At 49.3% G+C, this 14,313-nt stretch overlaps 3 protein-coding genes across 4 annotated transcripts; 1 reads left to right on the plus strand and 2 right to left on the minus strand.

The window, feature by feature from the left end:
- Positions 1 to 2,000: 2,000 nt before the first annotated feature.
- Positions 2,001 to 5,898, minus strand: RRP8 (ribosomal RNA processing 8). The gene is made up of 7 exons (XM_003781041.3): positions 5,623 to 5,898; positions 3,812 to 4,169; positions 3,130 to 3,583; positions 2,911 to 3,040; positions 2,634 to 2,740; positions 2,457 to 2,553; positions 2,001 to 2,239 (listed from the first exon to the last, which is right to left on the minus strand). Exons 1-7 carry the CDS (start codon positions 5,719 to 5,721, stop codon positions 2,120 to 2,122), a joined length of 1,365 nt encoding a protein of 454 aa, XP_003781089.1. The 5' UTR covers positions 5,722 to 5,898; the 3' UTR covers positions 2,001 to 2,119.
- Positions 5,899 to 5,928: 30 nt separating this feature from the next.
- On the plus strand, positions 5,929 to 12,410 carry ILK (integrin linked kinase). Of its 2 annotated transcripts, none has more exons than XM_012802767.1 (13): positions 5,929 to 6,034; positions 6,399 to 6,533; positions 9,567 to 9,732; positions 9,910 to 10,005; positions 10,198 to 10,294; positions 10,392 to 10,475; positions 10,580 to 10,665; positions 10,807 to 10,916; positions 11,042 to 11,169; positions 11,262 to 11,383; positions 11,477 to 11,576; positions 11,689 to 11,819; positions 11,998 to 12,410. In XM_012802767.1, exons 2-13 carry the CDS (start codon positions 6,445 to 6,447, stop codon positions 12,145 to 12,147), a joined length of 1,359 nt encoding a protein of 452 aa, XP_012658221.1. In that variant the 5' UTR covers positions 5,929 to 6,034; positions 6,399 to 6,444; the 3' UTR covers positions 12,148 to 12,410. The 2 variants fall into 2 exon arrangements, with proteins under 2 accessions (XP_012658221.1, XP_012658224.1); XM_012802770.2 differs by lacking the exon at positions 5,929 to 6,034 and adding an exon at positions 6,092 to 6,115 and having other exon boundaries at positions 11,998 to 12,407.
- On the minus strand, positions 12,379 to 13,867 carry TAF10 (TATA-box binding protein associated factor 10). The gene is made up of 5 exons (XM_012802779.2): positions 13,544 to 13,867; positions 13,249 to 13,403; positions 12,928 to 12,992; positions 12,726 to 12,840; positions 12,379 to 12,548 (listed from the first exon to the last, which is right to left on the minus strand). The coding sequence occupies exons 1-5, from the start codon at positions 13,773 to 13,775 to the stop codon at positions 12,459 to 12,461; spliced, it is 657 nt and encodes a 218-aa protein (XP_012658233.1). The 5' UTR covers positions 13,776 to 13,867; the 3' UTR covers positions 12,379 to 12,458.
- Between the last annotated feature and the right edge of the window lie 446 nt (positions 13,868 to 14,313).

Raw genomic sequence — 14,313 nt, forward strand, 5'->3', positions numbered from 1 at the left:
CTTCTCAGTGTCTTTCCCTGGATATCTCATCTATTCCTATAACTTTACCTCTAGGTTGCTGATTCCCAACCCCCTAGCACAGGTCTCGTGGATGGATATCCCCCTTCCAAATGAACATCCAATAAGCACCTAAAATCTAACACTTTAAATGACATCATCAGCCCACTCAGTTGCTCAAGCCAGAAACCTGAGACTTACTTCCTATTCGTTTCTTTCACTTACCCTCAACATCCCACAAATTCTAATTAATGAAGTTCTCCTGTCTGCCTACTCCTTCCATCATCTCTAGTCCACAGTGCCTTACCTTATGTCCTGAAACTGGTTTCTACAACACCCCACTCAATTGGACCTGTCTTTTTTTTTTATCTCTCCCTAGGTGAACAAGTACCCTGACTTTATCTCAAGTGATAAACTCTGGGAATACAAAGATACACATATGGTTTCTGAGAAAACTGCAGCCAAATGCACAAAACAATCACAATGCAGTATTTAAATGCTGAAGTGTACTCTTCAGGTAGTACTTCAAGCACAGATGAAGAATTCTGCTTTGGGAGTAGGGTTGTAGGAAACAACTAGGCTGTCTGGAAAGATGAATAAATTTTGCCAGTTAGGTGCATATGCAGCAGAAAGAACAGTACATGCAAAGGCACAGAGCAGTGTCTGCTGAATGGTTCACAGCCCAGGCTCTAAACATACCCTCTGGCTTACGGCATATTTTAAAACCTCCATCCCCTTACTAGAAGTATCCACCTGGCTCAGAGGCCTGGAACTTATGTCTTCCCAGTGGGCAATCTTAGGTGTTCTCAGAAATAGGTAAGGGAAGCTATATCTTTGCACCTGGGCCTATGGCAGATATCATCTAGGGTAGGCCTATAACCTTTAATCCCAGGTCATGGTCCCTCAATGCCAGCCTTCCTTGCTTATAGCTTCCCCAGGACATGCTGGCCTGGGCCCACTGCAAGGGAGAAATAATGGACAGTAATGGACCCTCCTGCCAATGAACAGCTCAACCCTCCACTTCTACATGGCATTAATCAGTTGTTTATGAGCAGAGACCCAGATCCCTCACTATCCCCTTTGAGGACAGCTCAGAACCCATTAGAAGTCTCTAAATACCCTAGAAAAATTAAATCTGTTGAAGGGCTTATTCTGAGCAAACCCAGTCTTAGTCAATATACCTATTTTTTGCCCTTCAACCTCCAACCGACCTAGGAAAGGTCTTCTAGGAATAGTGAGGCTCATGACACAAAATAGCCACAGCCAGTTTATTGAGCACCTCCCATGTTCACAGGCCTGGCTTTGGATTTCTTCAGTTAACCCACACAATGACCCCATAAACAATAATTCTGCCATTTTTCAAATGGGGAATGTGATATTCAGAGATTAAATGACTCCCAACTGTAAGTGGCAGGCCAGGAATTGAATCCAGGCCTATGTGATTCCAAAAATCTATTCTATTTGTCACATACAACCAAAGGCCCCACAGGATAATGGGTGGTAGGAGTGGTTTGGAGTATATGATTCTAAAGATAGAAATGAGAGCAGAGGGGAAAGGTGAACCACTAGAAGTGCTTAGTAGAGGGACGTCCCAAGTCTTGACTGGCAGTTTGGATTGATATGTCAACCCTGGATGTTGATGGACTACCATTTGCCCCAGCACTAAGAAGCAAGACTGCCTTTATGCAGCCTTGAAAGCCTGGGCAGACTGAAGGTGCAGGGGCAGAAGCTAAGAGCGACCAGTGGAAGCTGGTCTACAAACAGATCAGAAGAGAGTAGGGTGGAGAAGCTAGGACAGAAAAACCGTGTGGCTTTCAGACAGAAAGAAAAGCCAAACCAGAGATACCCTGAATTACAAACTATCTAGTTTTTATGATACCTAAGGTGATCTACGATCTCTAGATATCCCCATGTTCTCACAACACCTTATTCTTACCTGGCCCTAAGTGACTTTATGTTTCCAGTAACTATGAAGCCTTTAGTAGAACAGAGCTGAGCCAAAGTTTTATCATACTTTGTTCTTAGGATGGAAGGGAGTTAGTACCAGGTCGTGGCTCATGGTCTTCAGAGTTCTGAGCCTGAAGTTCAAGTTCTGCATCCCTTTTTGTGGGAGGTCCAGGGGTCACCTGCGCTTGTAGAGACATGGCTGAAGCTTCAGGCCTGAGAGTTGAGCCTTGGGTCCTATCCGAGGGGTCCCAGTTTTTTGAAAATCAAACAAGAAGAAGTGGCTGTTGGTCAGGTCCTAGGGGCAGAAGATATCCAGTGAGATCCAAATCTTCACCCCAACTTCTCAACACTTCCCTCCACATGCTACGTCTGCTCAGAAAGCTCCCCAAGGTTGCCCTTGCATGGTGCTTTTGGGAAAAATACCTATGCCATTGTTTCCATCCCAATCACCTTTAACCTGAAAAGGGCCACACATGAGATTAAAATAAGAGCAAACTTGTTGAGACCTTTACCTTGGAGATGACCTTGAAGCCCAGCTTGGACACAGCCCCTAGAAAGATCCGAACATCCTCAAAGCGGCTGCTGACCTCAGCTACTTTCAGAAGACCCCTAGGAAGGACAGAAAGTTTTATGTAAATGCAGACACATACATATCTACATACATGTATCTGTGTCCTAGAAGCTCCTACCCTGGCTTCAGCACTCGATTTGCCTCCTCTAGGAAGTCCCTGATGTTGGTTCCCATCAGTGAAAGGCAAAACACAGCCACATCCACAGACTCATCCTCCAGAGGCACCTGTGGAGATGCAGGTGTTATAGAAGGCACACAGCGTCAGAAGGAAAAAGCCAGCATTGCATGCTAGGGCAGGACCCCAGAAAGGGAAGGGGGTAAGGATGGAAGGGTTAAAGAGATTACCAGATTGAGGTTGGTCCCAGAGCACAAGCCAGATGGATAGAGAGGTTTACCTGGGCCATGTCACACACAGTGACCCTGGGGTCCAAAGAGGCCAAGTCAAAGCAGTGCACAGGATTCCGGATACTTGAAGCCAAGCGGCAATCCCCACAGCCAAAGTCAGCCACCACTAGGGTTGCAGGCCTAGGAGTGGAATGGAGGGGTCTTAGCCTGGTTTGATTAAGCCCATGACTGACCCACATGGTTTCTCACAGTGCCTAATCCCCATTCACCGCTGGCGAAGATCCTTGGCAATGCGGTCCACTGGCTGAACTGGCCACTTCTTCACTTGGCTCTGGAAGCCACGGTGGTAAAGAAGAAATGCCTCAGGATCGTCCTGGAAGAGACGCTGTGCAGCACTGCTGGGCCCTGAGTACAGCTGTTCGTTGAGGTAGCGAAATCGGGCCCCATCCAGCCGCTGTGCCATGCGGGTTCGCAAAGCCTCCGCCCGAGCCTCATGGCTGCCTGGACTGTGGGAAGAAGACCTATCTGTCTCCTCTGTGGGGACCTGAGCTGCAGCCTGGTCTGGCACCTGAGGTGGCCGAAATTTGTTCTTCTGTCTCCGTTTGTTCTTTTGTCGGTTCCGCCACTGCCTGCGGCTCAAGGTAAGAGCCGGTTTAGGGGAACTGGACCCAGGGCTTGTATTGGGTGGGTCATTTGTAGCCCTGTTCTTCCAGGCTTTGGGACCTGCAAGGAAGAAGATGAGAAGGTGTATTTGGGGCAAGATCTCCTAAACTCAGAGGCTTGGCAAGTTATTCTGGCCATACCCTTGTCCTTGAGACAGAGACTATCGCCTGGATAAAGTACTTATTTCCTAAGAATACTATTAGCCCCTATCCTAAGGGTGGAGAGTAACCTCTGCTACGTGTAGAATCAGCTGATACCCCACCCCTCAATAAACACATAAGATAGTACCTGAATGGTCAACCTTGTCCAGGTGCTCGGCTGGGTTTGCAGGGGTGTGTTTCTGGTGTTTCCTCTTTATTTTCTCTTCTTCAGCAGAGTCATTGCCAAGGAGAGACCTTTTACGACACTCCTTCCTTTCTACTTCTCTCTCCTCAGAGCCACTCAGGCTCTGTTTGTGGCATTTCTTCTTCCTTTTCTCCCTTACTTCTGCAGAGGCACTGGAAAATGATGCCTTTTGGGGGCGTTTCTTTTTCCTTTCCGCCTCTTCGTCTTCAGAGTCACTGCTAGGTAGGCTAGGGGGTTGATAGGAAAGAGATGCTGCCTCTAGGGCCCGTAATGTAGCTAGAAGCTGGCGGTGCTTAGAGCCCTAGGGAAAAACAAGGAATGAAAGCAGGGATGAGGAGAATGGATGAGGCCTAGGGAATAAGAAGGGACAGATGGAGACCTGATTCAGACACTGGAAGAAGGATCTGTATTCTTCCTAAATTAGCCTGTTGTGAAGCCTCTATACTCTGACAAATTTTCCTGTCACCATCCCAATGTTTGGGAGGTTAAAGGCAGAGAGGCCACCTACCCTATTTTCTCTGATGTGCCGTATGGTAGTAATTTCCCTTCAGACTGTTATTTTGTAGAAGTCGTTAGTTACAGTGTGGAATGGACTGGAGAAATGAAGAGTGGGTGGCAGCAAAAGGTGTCAGTATCACTGTGCAAGGGAGGATGTGGGGAACTGAGAACCTCCCAGGCAGGTGGATGGTAAGGTAATAGAGTAACGTGCTAAGGCAACAAGCAACAAGATCAAGGACCAGAGACCACAAGTTTCAACTGTCTCAGGCTTTTATCCCAGCCAATACCTTTCCATAAGGAGTAAGAAGGTCTCTAAACATAAAAGGGACACAATGACACATGTGTATTAAATTCACAGTGGACATAAAGTACACATGCAATTTACTATGTTGAACTATTTTAAATTGTACATGAACTTTATGTCCACCCTGTATGTTTCTAGCTGCAGTGTAGAGAACAAACTGAAGGGGAGAAGCTGCAGACAGAGAGGCCAGTAGCATGGATTATGGCAATGGGCTGAGAGGATGAAAAGGGAGGAGCAAAACAGGCAGATTCCATGTTGTAAGTGGACTGAAAGGTAAAGAAAAACGTGAGGAAGTACAGCAGTCCTCACACATCTACAGCCGCTCAAAGGAGAAGGTCTACTGTCCAGGAGGCTGATTCTGGGTTGAAGCTCTACAGGGTGGTCCTAGGCCATCCATCCACCTGCCCTGGAGGTTCTCAGTTCCCCACATCCTCCCTTGCACAGTGATACTGACACCTTTTGCTGCCACCCACTCTTCATTTCTCCAGGCCATTCCACACTGTAACTAACGACTTTAACAAAATACAAATCTTTAAAAAGAAAAAATCATTCCATTGCTAAAAAATATTTCATCAGCTTCTCTCTATCCTTAATGTATACAAAATTTCTAATCTACCTCTTCCACTTGAACAGCATCCCCTATCATTTACTCTGTGCTCCAACCACACAGATCACTTTTCTGTGTGTGACTCTTAACAGAACAAGTTCTCTTGCCCCAGGGCCTTTGCACGTGCTTTTCATGTGTGACGAACTCTCTTTGCTTCACCAACTTCCACTTAGCAACTCTGTCTCGGTGTCAATGTCATTTGCTTTTGGAAGTTCCTGGAACTTCATATCTGGACTCTCCCCTAACAGTGCCACAGGTGCCCTTCCCCCCAACACACACACAAGGCGTGCCCAGAGGCCAGGCTCTACCAAGGTCCGCATCCCATTGGCCTGCGGGGCCACTCACCTTGCTTTGCGAGGCTGTCGCTGGTCGAGGCTGTAAGGTCACGAGCCCTAGGCTTGAGGCTGCTGGGGCCGCCTCGGCCCACTCAGGCTCCTCGAACATGCGGGTCCGGAGGACAGGGTCGAGCAGTCCACTTTCCTGTCCACGTGCAGAGCGCGTCAGGGAGTCGCAGTGCCCAGCTCTGACAAAATATAGCCGGAAACCAAAGCGTGAGACGCAGAGGCTAGAGCGGCCGGCGCGGCGCAGAGAACCATCGAGTTCAGAGTCGTCGGCTAGAAGGGCGAGGGAGGGGAGTAGAAAGGGAGGGAAGGCTGCCCGCGCTGGCCGGAGAGGGCCGGGGGGCTGGGCGGGGCCGGGCGGCGGGCGCGGCCGGACGGGAGTTCCCCGGGAGAAGGAGCCTTCAGCCTGCGTCCCGGTGAGTGCGAGAGGTCCCGCGCCCCCTGCCCAACACTAGGTTCTTGCCAACTTGTCACTCGTCACGCCGTTCGAGTTCCGAGTAAGGAACCGGGGCCATCCCCGGGAAGGACCCCTCTCCTGAACCTCCTCCCTTCCCCCACTCTATCCGGGATAAGGTCTCGGTGCCTGCTCTCTGCATCAGTTCAGAAGATACTACCTCTTACTCACCCCCTGCCCGTCCGGACCCACCTTTCCCTTGCACCCAGAAGACACACTCAGGGATCTACCTGGTGTCCCGAACTCCTTCATGGACTCCCACCCCCAACACTTCTCTCCTGTATAGGACAAAGCCTGGAGCTCATCCTCCTTCTCACCCCTTCTAGTCCCCAGGCTTCCCCAATCCCGGGGACTCAGCGCTGGGACGCGGCTATGGACGACATTTTCACTCAGTGCCGGGAGGGCAACGCTGTTGCCGTGCGCCTATGGTTGGACAACACGGAGAACGATCTCAACCAGGGGTGAGCTGAAGCGACTGGTGAAGTAGAGGAAGGGTAGAGATCTACTGCTCTGGGCAGCATGGGGTGCTCATGTCTGGTAGAGGCGGCTGACTTTGCCTTCTAGTGTGAGGAGTGCTGGGCACAATTTGTGTGAGGCAAAGGGTCTCCACAGAGGAAGTAGTGTTTGAGCAGAATCTTGACTGCTGAATGAGAGTTTCACAAGCTGCAGAGAGCTTTGCAGCGTCACTGAACTGCATGGGCAAAGGCTAGGAGGTAAGACACAGAGCAGAAAGTGCCATGAAATTGTGTGGCGCTCCAGATGATGGGAAGATAGGTTTCTGTGGGAGGAAGTATTGGGTACAAACAGAAAAGGACAGATGATAGGCTGGAGAGGTCTACAAGTGTCAGCCAGATGATGCAAGTTCATTTAGGCTATAAGAAGGTCTTTATTTGAAAGCTGTGTAGTGATATGAAGTAATTGTCCATTTGTTCAATATCATCTTGGATCCTTTTGTGAAGAGCAGGTGGGAAGGAGGCAATTGCGTAGTTCATCCTAGAAGTGGTGTTTTGGACAGGAAATGGGCTGAGTGGAAAAGAGAAATGATCAGATTCCAGAAATCTTTAGGATAAATAATTGTGGGACTTAGTGTGGGAAGTGAAGAAGGGCAAATAATGACAACCAGGGTTCTGCCTGGACACTTAGATTAGATGGTGGTTGCTTTTACTGAGATGAAGAATAATTGAAAGAGGAGGTAATCTATTCTGGACTTGTTAAAGTTAGAAGACCATTTAGCGTGGTGGAAACGTTGAATAGGTTGTTGGTTATGCTGAGTTGCAGTTCAGGAGAGGTATCTGACTTGGAGACACAGATTATATGATACCTAAAGATGTGGTGTGATGGAGAGTGCCTCAGGAAAGTGAAAGACAAGAGGGCAGGGGACAAGAAGCTAGAAGTTGGAGAAATAGGAAAACGTGTGAGTAAAACTTAGAGAAAAGAATGTTTCCATAAGAGGGTAGTCAATAGTAATAAGACTACCAAGAGGTCGAAGAACATGAATACTTTAAAGTAACCATTGAGTTTACAATTAGGATATATTTGAATGTGTCTGTAAGTGCTGTTTCAGAGGAATAACAGGTAAAAACCAGACAACTTTGAGTTCTTTCATTTAAGGGACTATACTGAGCACTACCTGTGCTGGGTGTAAGAGTCTCAGAATCAGACATAATCTCTGCCCTCAAAGCAGCAGCAGATTGATGTTAGGTTGAAAGTGAATGAGAGTGAAGGCAATGCATCCTTCTTTAAGGATGGCTGAGATAGGAAGACAAGAAGTGCAATAGTCATGGTGACTTAGGGTGGTGGATTTTAATTTTTTTATTTTTTAACATTGGTAGAGTTTAGTTCTTTAGGTTTGAGAGTTAATGATTGCCTGTCATTTTAGTTCTAGTTTCACTGGTTCCCATTAAGCTCTACACTATTTTTCCTTAATAATTTGCAAAGCTATTTCTGCTGTTTTTATGTACTTCTCATGGAGTCCTCTGGTAAAGCCTACTTTGTTGCTGGGGAAATAGAGGCTTAGGCAAAGTTGCCCAGAGGGCCAGCGTCTGGGAAGACTCTTAAGTTTAGGAAGTCACTGCCAAAAGGCAAAAGAGTTGGCATTAATGAAACTGGAAGGTTTTGGTGCTGGTTTCACAAGATAAAGTATGGAGACCCAAGCTCTGTGCTGATATGAAAAGGGGGTTAATTCCCTGCAGATTTGAGGCTTTGAGATGACAGGCAGCCTGACAGTGAAAGAAACATTTGTACCTATACTTACCCCCCACCCCCCACCGCCCGGAGCCACAGACAGCACTAGAGGTTGATAAGTCAGCGCACAGATTAAAGATCAGGGAGGCAAGACTGCCAGACTGTTAAATGGGGTGTAATTGCTTCCTGGGGATACCCTCTTCTGGGGAAAACTTTTGGCTCTTTCTGTGTGAGCAGATAAAGGCAAGCTGTGGAGGAAATGATTAAGTTAAAAGCCACAGCTCTACCCCTTTTGGCTGTGGAGCCATCTGGGTGTCCAGACCTCTGATCAGCTCCAGGCCCTGCCTAGAGCCCCTACACGGGAAGTGACCGCAGCACTCAGGCATTTGAAGGCTGCCTGCTTAGGCCACGGGACCGCCCCCTGTTCCGCCCCTTGGATCAGCAGCCCCAGACTGGAGGGAATTTCCTTTTATGGCCCCAGGCTGTCAAGCAGGCCTAGTTCCAACTCAATTGTTTTGTTTTGTTTATATATACTTTTACTTTATAAAGTACATGTCTTTGGGAAAAGGAAAGTCAGGTATAATTTTCATTCTAGAGTAGCCGTAATCATTTCCTTCTGTCTTCTATGTCCAGGATTATGAAGTGGGGGAATCCTATTTTGTGTGGTGGTTTGTTTTCTGCCTCATCAGAAATCAAAAGCATGCCTCTTTTTTAATATAAACCCTTCCAAAGCATCATTTAAATTCCATCCCATTTTTAGATGTTATTTTCAGTTCCAGGGCCAAACAATAAGCTTGTTTACTCTCCTTTGAGTTGTAGCCTTCTTTCTCCAAGATACCCTTCTCCCCTATTAACATCCAGTGAACACTGTCAGTCCATTTCCTCAAGAAGCTTATAGTCTAACAGATGAGATGGTCCATTAACAGACTTTTACAACCCAGAGTGACAAGTGCTATAGTAGGGGTATGTACAAGATGCAGTGGAAAACAAAAAAGACCAGTAGATGTTGCAGAAAGGGTGCAAGGGAAACCAGGCAAAGAATGCTACCACTGAATAAAATAAGGTAGGAGAGAAGGTAGTAAAGATAATAAATCTTACTATAGAGTTGTTGGAATATCTAGGTGGTTTGTTGGGTCTGAAGCTCAGGAGAAGGTCTGAATTGGGACAGCTTCTGGAGTTGCTGGCCTGAACAAAGTCCTAGAGAGCTAAGCCTTCCCAGAGAGTATGCAAAGTAACTATCAGTTTTTCAGGAATCAAAGCCTTTGCTCCATCCCATCTCTAGTTCAATGACTATTGCCCGTTCCTCAAAGGGATGACCATGGTTTCTCCCCCTTGCACTGGGCCTGCCGAGAGGGCCGCTCTGCTGTGGTCGAGATGCTGATCATGCGGGGGGCACGGATCAATGTAATGAACCGTGGGGATGACACCCCTCTGCACCTGGCAGCCAGTCATGGACACCGTGATATTGTACAGAAGGTATGTATGAACCTGTCACCCATGTCAAATACATGCCATGAAGTCATTCATAGGCACCATAACATACAACAGAAAGCATTATGTACTAGTCTCCCTGTCCCCTGCCCTGACACCAGTATCTCATTTGGGATTGACTATGCCTTCTGCCTCTTCTTTTTGTTTGGCCCTGGGACCCAGCTTTTGCAGTACAAAGCTGACATCAATGCGGTGAATGAGCATGGGAATGTGCCCCTGCACTATGCCTGTTTTTGGGGCCAAGACCAGGTGGCAGAGGTGAGTACTTAGACCCAAGTCCTGGGATGGGTAGGAAGCAAAGTCTAGGCCTAAGTGGGAGATTCTGGAATCCAAAGCCCATCTTGTCAGTACTACTTGTGACACAGGGCTGTGTGCTGCATCTGTATGTTCACAGTTTTGACTCCCAGGAAGGTAGCAGAGGCCCTCATCACAATCACCTTTTCATTCCAGGACCTGGTGGCAAATGGAGCCCTTGTCAGCATCTGTAACAAGTATGGAGAAATGCCTGTGGACAAAGCCAAGGCACCCCTGAGAGAGCTCCTCCGAGGTCCATCCCCTGCTCCCAGCTTGTATCCTCTTTATTCCCTATCCACCCAACTCTTCCCTTTATACCACAGCTCAGGCTGACTTTTTTTCTTCCCCAGAGCGGGCAGAGAAGATGGGCCAGAATCTCAACCGTATTCCATACAAGGATACATTCTGGAAGGGGACCACCCGCACTCGGCCCCGTGAGTCACTGAAGCTGGGAGGAGGGGTTGTAGAAAAGAATAATTCTGGGCTCCTGGGACTGGGTCATGTCAAAGCTGGGTACCTGACCTGCCCACACTCTCAGGAAATGGCACCCTGAACAAACACTCCGGCATTGACTTCAAACAGCTCAACTTCCTGGCAAAGCTCAACGAGAATCACTCTGGAGAGGTGACCCCTGCCCTTCTTGCCCCTCCCTCCCTAAGCCCCTATAAGTTAACCTGCTCTGCACCTATTTTAAGTTTTTCCACGTTAGTGGGCAAGGAATTGGTAGCCTTCGTTCAAATACCCTAATGCCTACCTGTCCTTTAGCTATGGAAGGGCCGCTGGCAGGGCAATGACATCGTCATGAAGGTGCTGAAGGTTCGAGACTGGAGTACAAGGAAGAGCAGGGACTTCAATGAGGAGTGTCCCCGGCTCAGGTAAGGCAAGGCCCAAACTGGAAGCTATTAATTCCAAGGAACCTTGAATAGCACTGAGACAAGAGACCTCAGACGAGAACCTTATGCTATCAGGTTCTCTCCCTGCCATTCTCTCCCTCTCCCAGGATTTTCTCGCATCCAAATGTGCTCCCAGTGTTAGGTGCCTGCCAGTCTCCACCTGCTCCTCACCCTACCCTCATCACACACTGGATGCCATATGGCTCCCTCTACAATGTACTACATGAAGGCACCAGTGAGTAGAGATGCTAAATCTTCTTGGGAGGGCAGAGGAGAGAAGGGCACATAAGCCTCTCTGAACTATTTGACTCTCTCTTACCTCCTTAGATTTTGTTGTGGACCAGAGCCAGGCTGTGAAGTTTGCATTGGACATGGCAAGGGGCATGGCCTTCCTTCACACGCTAGAGCCCCTCATCCCACGACATGCACTCAATAGCCGTAGTGTAATGGTAAGGCCACAAGTTCACTCATAGCCCAGGCCCCAAAGCCCTTGGCTTATGTAGGACTTACCTCCTTATATAAATGTATCATCTCTTCCTCAGATTGATGAGGATATGACTGCTCGAATCAGTATGGCTGATGTCAAGTTCTCGTTCCAATGCCCTGGGCGCATGTATGCACCTGCCTGGGTAGCCCCTGAAGGTGGGTGAAGGCATTATGTTGGAAGGTAGAGGAGGACCAGCTCAGTAATAGTGCAAGGGGACAGAGTAAGTACAGGCCAGGTAGCCAGAACAGATAAGTGCTATTCCTCCAGCTCTGCAGAAGAAGCCTGAAGACACAAACAGACGCTCAGCAGACATGTGGAGTTTTGCAGTGCTTCTGTGGGAACTGGTGACACGGGAAGTACCCTTTGCTGACCTCTCCAATATGGAGATTGGAATGAAGGTAAGCAGAACTGCATACATTTATGTTGGGCGAATAATGTTGGTGACAATAAATTATAGTGGGCCTGGGCTCCTCCCACATTTGTTCAGACATATAGTAATCTAGTCCCAAACGCCAGAGGCTTCTCCTTATGTGACAGACTACAATTCTGAGGCTCACTTCTTCTTTGTATTCACAGGTGGCACTGGAAGGCCTTAGGCCTACCATTCCACCAGGCATTTCTCCCCATGTGTGTAAGCTCATGAAAATCTGCATGAATGAAGACCCTGCTAAGCGACCCAAATTTGACATGATTGTGCCAATCCTGGAGAAGATGCAGGACAAGTAGGACTAGAAGGTCCTTGCCTAAACTTCAGAGGTGTCAGGACTTGGTTGGGGGAGTGCACCTCCCCAGAGCAGCAGGCTTCTGGTTGCCTCCCCTGCCGCTAGTCATGGTACTACCCCAACTATGGGGCCCATTCCCTAGCCCCCATCCCTTCCACTGTGGCCCCCCAAAGGGGCTGGGCTCAGAGCTTTCACTTGCCACACGCTGTCTCCCAACATGGGAGGGATCAGCCCCGCCTGTCACAATAAAGTTTATTATGAAAACAGGCTGGTGTGGGGACATGGGGACAGACAAGTACATTTAGGTTGGGTGGCTCAGGTGAAGTAATGCGGCTTCTTCACATTGATGCCGTATTCACTGAGGGCAGGGGTCAAGTCCTCCATGGTTAGAGTATACTTGCGGTCCTGAGGAAGGGAAGAACACCAACTGAGCAAAGGAATCTCAGACTTCATTCCCAAATTGGATGACCCTGAGTAGTTCTTACACCTCCCCTAGAACTCAGTTTTCCCAAAGGGGTTTCAGGATAAGTTAAGCTTTCACTGCTGTGGAGAATTACTGACTCATTGAGCCTCCCCTCACACCTTGCTCTTGCTCCGGGAGCTGCCAGAGGCTGTACCCTTCATTTTGCAGTGCTGTAGGGCATCATTGGCAATATCTGAGATGAATTTCTGGGCAGCTAGGGAGATGAGCCGAATTCTAAGGAGAAAAAAAAGGTATGAGAAGGAGATAGACAACAATCTCTGAACAAGCACCAAAGCTCCAACCTGCCCTGGATTTACTCACATGCGTGGGTCTGAGGCCTCAAAGCCAGCACGGTTCAGGTAGTAACCAGTGACTGCATCAGGGATCTGAAAAAACAATTAGACAACTGTCAGTGTTAGCCCTATGCCCTGCAGGGCTGACAGTGGGAAGAGATGAGAGAAATGAAGGATAGGCCTGGTTATCGTGAAGCTTGAAGCTTGGGTGGGCAGCGGGGTAAAAGAAAAAGAGAACACAAGTGTTAGTATGGAAGCAAATAGAAGAGTACGCTGAAAAGAACAGAGATATGGCTGAAAATTGGCGTGACAGTGGGCTAAATGGCCTTGTTCAGGCAGGAAGCCCCACCGTAGGCGTGTAATCCTCCAGCTGCATTAAGAAGTCCACCAGAGGCGTGCTGGACACCACTGGCTTCACGTCCCCGTTGGCCGCGCTCGGTAGTACGTAAACCCCGTTAGACATGGCCCCCTCTGGGGGCGCCGCGCCGCCCGCTGACACCGGAGCTAGAGAAGAACCAGCAAACTGAGACGCAGAGGCAGGAGGTGCAGGAGTCCAGATAGGTCTGCCTTACACCCTCCGCCCTCACCCACCGCTGGGCCCAGTCCAGAGCACTTCCCTCACCCTCACCCGTCCCGGCCCTCACCCGCCCCGCGCCGCTCGGCTGGTTCCCCGGCCCGAGCCGCCAAAGGTCCCGTGCCCCCAGCCGCGGCTCCAGCCCCAGGTCCCCCAGCCGTCCCCGCGGGGCTGGCCTTATTCTCTGCGGCGGTGCTGGCGGGCAGCACGGCAGGAGCAGAGACCGGGGGCGCTGGGCCCGGGGCCGAAGCGGCGGATGCCGGCGCCGCCTCGGGGTCCCCGCCGGAGCCGCTGCAGCTCATCGGGCCGGTGGGAGAGGCGGCGAACAGAGCGGCTTCCGCTTCCGCCCACGTTACGCACACCCTGGTGACGTCACACGCTCTAGGGCTCGCCCGGCCGGTTCCAAAGTTATCTCTTTCCCTCTTTGCTTCCGGCTTTCCCCAGGCTGGAACAGACTGAAGTACAGGGACCTATCACTGGAGGCCTCTGCGCTGCGGTTTCTCTGCCATGCTCCTAAAGTGCTCCTTGGGGATTCCATCGGGATAGGAACCACTGTATTTCTGGACTCCTCTACGGGTCAGGAACACTTCATTCAACCAGATACTTAAAGCCGTTACTTTAGGGCTCGTCAGTCCGACTTTCCTCGACTACAGTTGCGGGCCAGTCTGCATCCTTTCTGTTCCCTTATTTATTGTCCTTTTAAGCGTTCGTAGTTGATTTGGAAAGCCCCCTCCCTGTCAACCGCCCCAGAGGTGAGGGCAGCAGGAGGGCTGCACAGAGTGCTGCTGTGGATGGAGGGGGAAGGGTTTCAGGCTGAGTAGACAACGTGTAAAAATCACA

Source organism: Otolemur garnettii, unplaced genomic scaffold (assembly GCF_000181295.1).
Source record: "Otolemur garnettii isolate 467f Iridium unplaced genomic scaffold, OtoGar3 scaffold00001, whole genome shotgun sequence".
In the NCBI taxonomy this organism is placed as follows: Eukaryota; Metazoa; Chordata; class Mammalia; order Primates; family Galagidae; genus Otolemur; species Otolemur garnettii.

Excerpts from the sequence above, each read along its gene's own strand:
- RRP8 (XM_003781041.3), bottom strand. The coding sequence starts at position 5,721 with ATGTTCGAGGAGCCTGAGTGGGCCGAGGCGGCCCCAGCAGCCTCAAGC. Across the intron at positions 2,741-2,910 it reads CTGTGTGTGACATGGCCCAG|GTGCCTCTGGAGGATGAGTC; the intron begins GTAAACCTCTCT and ends GCATCTCCACAG. Across the intron at positions 2,554-2,633 it reads AATCGAGTGCTGAAGCCAGG|GGGTCTTCTGAAAGTAGCTG; the intron begins GTAGGAGCTTCT and ends TGTCCTTCCTAG.
- ILK (XM_012802767.1), top strand. The coding sequence starts at position 6,445 with ATGGACGACATTTTCACTCAGTGCCGGGAGGGCAACGCTGTTGCCGTG. Across the intron at positions 10,295-10,391 it reads CCTGAGAGAGCTCCTCCGAG|AGCGGGCAGAGAAGATGGGC; the intron begins GTCCATCCCCTG and ends TTTCTTCCCCAG. Across the intron at positions 10,917-11,041 it reads GAGGAGTGTCCCCGGCTCAG|GATTTTCTCGCATCCAAATG; the intron begins GTAAGGCAAGGC and ends TCCCTCTCCCAG.
- TAF10 (XM_012802779.2), bottom strand. The coding sequence starts at position 13,775 with ATGAGCTGCAGCGGCTCCGGCGGGGACCCCGAGGCGGCGCCGGCATCC. Across the intron at positions 12,993-13,248 it reads TGGAGGATTACACGCCTACG|ATCCCTGATGCAGTCACTGG; the intron begins GTGGGGCTTCCT and ends TTGTTTTTTCAG. Across the intron at positions 12,841-12,927 it reads GAGGCCTCAGACCCACGCAT|AATTCGGCTCATCTCCCTAG; the intron begins GTGAGTAAATCC and ends TTTTCTCCTTAG.